General features: G+C 37.3%; 1 protein-coding gene across 1 annotated transcript; it reads left to right on the top strand.

The window, feature by feature from the left end:
* Positions 1-1129: 1129 nt before the first annotated feature.
* Positions 1130-2548, top strand: LOC308556635 (tripartite motif-containing protein 60-like; the record flags this gene model as incomplete). Its single annotated transcript, XM_081136054.1, has 1 exon — positions 1130-2548. The coding sequence occupies one exon, from the start codon at positions 1130-1132 to the stop codon at positions 2546-2548; it is 1419 nt and encodes a 472-aa protein (XP_080992180.1).
* Positions 2549-7474: the final 4926 nt, after the last annotated feature.

Raw genomic sequence — 7474 nt, 5'->3', positions numbered from 1 at the left:
GTAAGTTTCGGCCACCAAGATGGTTCCCCCACTATGTTTCAGTATATATTTCTTAAGAACAAGGACATTTTACTTCTTACCTATAATAAGTTAATGTGATAAATGAAACTCAATTTAATACTGATACAATATATATATGTACTAAAATTCTCACATTTGTCCCAAAAATGTACTTTTAGTTGTTTAACTTTTAAGATCCCAGATTCAATCAGGGATCGCACATTTGATTTGTCATAGTTCTATAGCCTGAAATCTAGAATGTTTTGGTTTTGGTGTGTTTTTTTAATCCTCACCAGAGGATATTTTTTCCATTGCTTTTTCAGAGAGAGAGTGAAAGGGGGAGAGAGAGAGAAAGATCGATGTGAGAGAAACACATCAATTGATTGCCTCCCACAATCACCTCGACCAGGGCCAGGGATGGAGCCTGCAACTGAGGTACATGTGCCCTGGGCAGGAATCAAATCCAGGACCCTTCAGTCCCTGGGCCAACACTAACCACTGAGCCAAACAGGTTAAGGTTAGAATGTTTTTTTATTAGATTGAAATGGAATATTTTAGGCAAGAATATTTTATAGGCAATGTTATGTGCTTATTATTGCATCATATCAGGAAGCAAATAAGGTCAGGTTGCTCCATATTTAAAGAGATGTGTGAGTTGAATCTCTACAACTATGAATTCCTGTTTTTCCAAGAACTTCCACCCAATGATTTTAGTATTCATTGAGGATTCTTGTGGAATGCTTTATTGCATTGGTGATTATGGGATAATATTTTAAATTTAATGTCTTTTCTCATCCATAGGAAGGATTCCTTTTCTTGGACCCAAGGCTACTTTCTTGAACAAGAAAGCCGTTATTAAGCTTGATTTCACATCATTGAGTGGGAAGAGCAGCAGTCCAACTAATATGTTCTAATACGCAATAGACTGCACCGGTGATATATATTTGGCAACAGCTAAGGGGCAGAGGGAAGCAAGTTAGTAGAAGCTGCCATCCACATGCCAAGCCAGTGAAACAAAGCTGGTCAGTTCGTGAGGTCTGGGTGGGATATCCACTGCTTATTGTGTCTAGAGCCAGGTCTTACTAAAGGACGCATTACCTTATCTTCCATCACCTTTGTTCACAGCTCAATGGAGTTTGTAACAGCCCTGGCAGACTTTCAAGCAGGGGCTAGCTGTCCCATCTGTTCGGACTACTTGAAAGACCCAGTGACCATTGACTGTGGGCATAACTTCTGTCGCTCTTGCATCAGTATGTCCTGGAAGGATCTAACTGATATTTTCCCCTGCCCTTTTTGCCGATTTTGCTGTTTAGAAAGGAAATTTGCAAGCAACCTTCAGCTGGGCAATCTGACTGAAATTGCTAAGCTACTCAAAATAAGAAGAAGCAAGAGGAAGAGACAAGAAGAGAAGTTTTCATGTGAAAAGCACAATCAGGTTTTGACTTTTTTCTGTCAGAATGACTTTGAGGTTTTATGTTCACAGTGCATTTTCTCCGGGGATCACCGGAACCATTGTGTTTGGCCCATAGAGAGAGCTGCCCCCTATCATCGGGAAAGATTGGAGTACTGCATTGAACCATGGAAGGAGAGAGTGGAACAAGTTGAAAAAGTTATAACTATGCAAACCAGAAAATCATTGGAACTGAAGAAGAAGGTAGAATATAGACGAGAAGAAATAAAGTCTGAATTTGAGCAACTTATGCTGTTTCTCCAAAATGAGCGAGAGACTGTTCTTCAGCAATTACAAGATGAAGAAATGGATATTTTAACAAAACTAAATGAAAACCTAAATAATTTTTCCGGTCATGTTTCCACATTAAAATATCTATTAAAGGAGATAGAGAGCAAATATGTGAAGTCAGAACTGGAATTCCTGACAGATATTGGAAGTATCTACCATAGATGTAAGTCCTTAAAGGCCCCTGAACCTTTTTCATTCCAGTTAAAGGAATATGGCTACCATCTTCCTCCACAATATTCTGGCCTAAACAAAATTATCAAGCGATTTCAAGTTGATGTATTTCTAGATCCTGAAACAGCACATAGTAAACTTACTGTTTCAGATGATAGAAAAACTGTGCACTATGGACCTAGAAGGCAAAACTTACGTCGAAACCCAAGGAGATTTTATCTCGGCCCAGCTATTCTGGGTTCTGAGGGATATAATTCTGGCAGACAGTATTGGGAGGTAGAAGTGAAAGACAAATTTGAATGGGTCTTGGGTGTTTGTAAAGACTCTATTCCCAGAAGAAGAAAGATGCAGGATCCATTGATTTTATTACAGGATGGATTGTGGTGTATCAAGCGCTTTGGTCAGAGTTATGTTGCATTGGGTTCTAAAAAAATTTATCTTGTGCCAAAAGTAATACCTAGTAAGATCGGCATTTTTTTAGACTATGACTTGGGTCAGGTTTCCTTTTACAATTTGAATGACAGATCTCTTCTCTATATTTTTGATGATTATTTTACAGGAGCACTTTGGCCTTATTTTAACACTGGAACTGACTCAAAACCCCTTAAGATCTGTACAGTAACAGATTCTGAATAATAAACTTGTTTCTTCTAAGTCTGCAGGCAAAACTAAGCTAGTGAATAAGTCTCAACAGTTCCCTATATTTTTTCCTTTAGACAACCAGAATGGCTTTTATCTGTTTCATCAACTTCTAAAGAATTTTAACCATAAAATGCCTAGTTTACAGATAACTTACAGGATCCAATTGGAAAGTGGTTTAGAAGAACTTATATATTGTGTTGAATCTTTAAATCAATTTGGGAAGAACTGGCATCTTGACAATATTAAGGCTTCCAATCCATCAACTCTTTTATTTGGGTCTTTAACTTTCTTCTACAATATTTTGTAGTTTTGAGTATACATGACTTCAACATTTTTTGGCAGATTTGTCCTTAAGTAGAATCCATTTGATTTTCTGTAGAGAAGCTTGTGCCATTTGTAAGTAACGACAATTTTACTTTTTCATTTACAATCTAGGTCCTTTTTCTTTTCCTGCCTATTTGCACTGACTAGGACCACCAGTGTTGATTCTTATTTTAATTGGTTTTGCCCCTCATTTTACTGCTCACATTTACTCAATTTCTATACTTTTTTTTCTGTTGTTACTTTTATTACCTAACTTTGATAGCTCCAGTCTTCACATAAAGTAATTTCTTGTTTTCATTCTACTTCTGATGGATATTCAGTTTGAAACTTTCAAAAATGGCTGCTATGAAAATAATACATCTGGTTGTTTTGGGGGTTTTTTTGCAAAGTGAATTGCTGGACCGTCATCTTTATTGGATAATGCAATTTTTTTCCCCAAAGTGTTGTGCCAGTTCACACCCCTACCCACAGCGTATAGATGTTCTTGTTGCTCTGCACTAACAGAACTTGATTTTTTAAAAGTCTTTACTAATTTGCAAGAGGTTAATGTTGTTTCTGGTTTTAATTCCATGATTTCTAATAGAGTATATTTTCATCAGTTTAACAATCATTCCTGTTTCCTTTCTATATAATACCTGTTCTTACTTTTTCCCTTGTTTTTCTATTAGTCTGTTTGTCTCATTGATAAGAACTCTTTGCTGGTCTCTTTTCCAAGTGTTTTTCTTACGGTGTCTTGTATAGAAAAGTTCTTAAGTTTGATGTCATTGATTTTTTAAATTTTATTTTAGAGAGAGAGGGAGAGAAACATCGATTGATTGCCTCCTGTATGCACCCTGACCAGGAATGGAACCCATGACCGTTTGGTGTACAGGACAATGCTGCAACCAGCTGAGCCACACTGGCCAGGGTGATGTAGTTGATTTTATCGGTCTTTCAAGGTTTGGATTCTTGTTTAAGAAATCCTACCCGCCCAGCCGGGCATGGCTCAGAAGTTGAGCATCGACCTAGGATCCAGGCGATCGGGGTTGGATTCCCAGTCAGGACACATGCCCGGATTGCAGGCTCGATCAATGACTCTCTCATCATTGATGTTTCTATCTCTCTCTCCCTCTCCTTTCCTCTCTCTGAAATCAATAAAGATATATTAAAAAAAAAAAATACTACCCTACACCAATGCCATTAAAATACTCTATGTATGCTTCTAAACATTTTAAACATGTAATTGGAGTTGATACTGTTTTGGGGAATAAGATGGAGCCTGCCTATGTATTTAATTATATATAATGAATAAATATCCAGTAATCACAGCTTAATTTATTGAGCAGTCCATTATTTCCTCAACTGATTTGCAATGCCACTTATATCTGATATCCATTCTACTACTATATTGGTCTCTCCTTAGACCACTACTATACTTGGATACTATAGCTTTCTCTTTTTTTTTTTTAAATATGTCTTTATTGATTTCAGAGAAAGGAAAGAAGAGGGAGAGAGAGTTTACATCTCTTTAACTCTTTTAATAACTTATATAACATCCACCAGTTGGATGCCTTAGGTACAATTAAATTTTCTAACTCATATGACTTCCATAGGGCACACATGACATCAAGATTACTCAAAAGGGTTATTGTACAGTAAGCAGCTTGCCAGCAGGTAGCTTCTGACATTTTCGTGGAAATCCTTACAGTAGTCCACATAGCTGAGAAACCCAGGAGTACTTCTCTTGGGTTCCCTACGATATGACTCAAGTGAGAGTAAATGAGACATTGGCAGGTAAGGGACCTGCACTGACTTAAGGAGACCACTACGTCTTGTACCTTCTCTGACAAGTGAGTGGGCTCCATGGACTGAAAGGGACCTGAAATTATACTGAAAGTTGATAAGTGATCTCTGGTGGAAGCACGTATACAAGGCAGCAAAAGTTGCCCTGGCCAGTGTGGCTCTGTTGGTTGGGTATCGTCCCATGCACCAAAAGATTGTTGGTTCAGTTCCCATTCAGAGCACATGCCTGAGTTGCAGGTTCGATCCCCAGTTGGGAGCATTCAGGGATCAGCTGACAGATGTTTCACTCTCATATCAGTGTTTCTCTCCCTCTCTCTAAAACCAAAAAAATTTTTAAAAATAAGGCAGCAAAAGTTTTGGAATTTGAATGTGGTAGGTTTGGAACCAGTTTCCTTACCATTATAATAGAAAAATAATCTACCTCACAGGGTTGATTAAAGACTGAATACTCCCCATCTGCCACCCTCAATAATACCATGACTTCAGACCTAGTCTCTCATTTCAGTTAATGCAGCTAAGCATTTTGTGCTTTAAAAATAGTTCATTTGGTAGCCTTATGATAACTATAATGTTAGATGTTTCTTGCTTTATGAAATTGTGTATGTGTCTGCTTGAAGTGAGCCTTTCACAAAATCAAAGCACCTAAAGGGCAGAATGCTGGAAATACTGAGCTTACCAACAAGACTACAAATGTAGAGTGACTGCCTGCTAAGTAAATGGCTACTTAAAAAAATGTCCCCATGAAGGGCAGAAATTTGAGACTTGATTTTATTATTACCAATTTGGTTTTGCACAATTATTGCCTTCTCTGGGCTTAATTGAACATATTTATTACTCCATTTTATCCTGTATTAGCTTATTATAACTCTTTTTAAACATTCTTAGTGGTTCCTCTATAGTCTACAACATACTTTTTTTTTTTTTTAAACCTCACCCAGGGATATGTTTTTATTTCTTTTTTGGAAGAGACAAACATTGATTGGTTGTCTCCCATACGCACCCCTACCAGGAATCGAACCTGCAACCTAGGTATGCCCTGAACAGGAATCAGCTCACAACCTTTTGGTGTAAGGGACGAAGCTCTAACCAACTGAGCCACCCTGCCAAGGCTACAATATACATTTTTAAGTAATCTAGAGCCACCTTCAAATAATATACCACTTCGCTTTCAGTGTAAGGCCCTTATAATAGTATAGTCCCAATTCCTCTCACCCTGTGTGCTACTGTGGTCATATTTCACTTTTATCTTTTTTTTTTTTTTTTTTTTTTTTGTGAGAGGGAGAGGGAGAGGAACTGATTGGCTACCTCCTGCCCACACCTGGGCATGAATAAAACCAGCAACCTTTTGGTGCTTGGAATGACACCCAACCAACTGAGCCACACTGGCCAAGGTTTATTTCATTTTTATATATGCTAGAAACTATATGTTATTACTATTATTGCTTTAAGCAGCAGTTATCTTTTAAAGCCATTATCTTCATTTATTCCATTTTTTTATATTTCTTTGTGTAGACAGAAGTTGCTGACTTGGCCTGAAGAACCTTGATTAACAATCCTTGTAGTATAGAAGTGGCAATGAGTTCCACCAGTTTATAAGTATTTCTCCTGCACTTTTGAGAAGTATTTTCATTGGTTATGGAATTATGAGTGCAGGTTTTCTGTTTCAACACCTTAAAGATGACACCTTTTTTAAAAAAAATCACACCCCGAATTTTTTTTTCCACTTATAAGTGATACAGTTCAGAATTGTAAAGACTATATTCACTGGTTCAGTTATTCAGTATATAGCTTCTCTCCTAAATAAAAGAAAATAAAGCAGAATGCACAAGAGTTTTTAAATATCTCATCATTATCTATTACTGCACAGACTGTAAGAGGTCATGAATTCTGTCCAGTATGAAATAAGGCCTAAGAATTTTGGTAAAAATAACACTGGAAGAATAGGTATGAAACCTGGCATTCAAATTATAAAATTAAACCTTAACAATTTTAGTCCAGAAAATGCCAGTGCTGCTGGGTTTTACTTTTAGCAGGAAAGAGATTGCCACTGTAAGTACTGCAGGAAAGCTATCGGTTCTGTAGCTGAATTCTACAATATGAATCCTGTGTGGTGTCTTCCTCCTTTCCTGGGAGGATCACTTTTCCCAAATCTTATATCCTGTTCCCATGACTTTGCCCTCCCTCCATCTCCTATTCCTCATAACGCCAGGCTGACTGTCTTGATTAAAGTTTTGCAGTGTATTTCCAAACCTCAATGTCTTTCCTCAGAGTAAAATTTCAGGATCTGGAACCAGGTTTATCATGAATTGATAGTTTTGTAGGCTATAATGTTGTGACAAAAGCCTGTAGTCATCATTCCTTAGTTAAAATGAAAATGCCCTGGAGTTTTTCTCATCTAATAGCTATTGTGGATACCTTTAATATCAGTTATTATTGTCAGTCTGATGCAGTTTTTTCTGCTATCTCAGAGCTCTGAGTATGAAAACATGGTCTGAAATTTTTGTTTTCATTTAGTTAATAAGCATAAATTGCTCAAAACCAGTTTAATCTGTCCTCTAATATACTGTAGCTTTAATGTATTTAATGTATAATAGAATATAATAATACCCTTTACATGGCAGCTCGCTCTGTGGAACAATGGATGAGACCAGTGGGAAACTCTGTTGCAGACAAAAACCCTCTAGGTCCTCACAGAAAACAGTGGCTATCATAGTATTTCCCTTCCGGCCTTTTCCTCGTGCTAGTTCTTATTTGGAGATCAGTGGCCATTTCAGTGATCAAGGTATTGCTACTAAAATTCCTCTTGGCATAGTG

Source organism: Miniopterus schreibersii (assembly GCF_964146895.1).
Source record: "Miniopterus schreibersii genome assembly, chromosome: 4".
Taxonomy (NCBI): Eukaryota; Metazoa; Chordata; class Mammalia; order Chiroptera; family Miniopteridae; genus Miniopterus; species Miniopterus schreibersii.
Note: the sequence above shows the minus strand (reverse complement) of the source record. Positions and strands in the feature narration are given on the sequence as shown.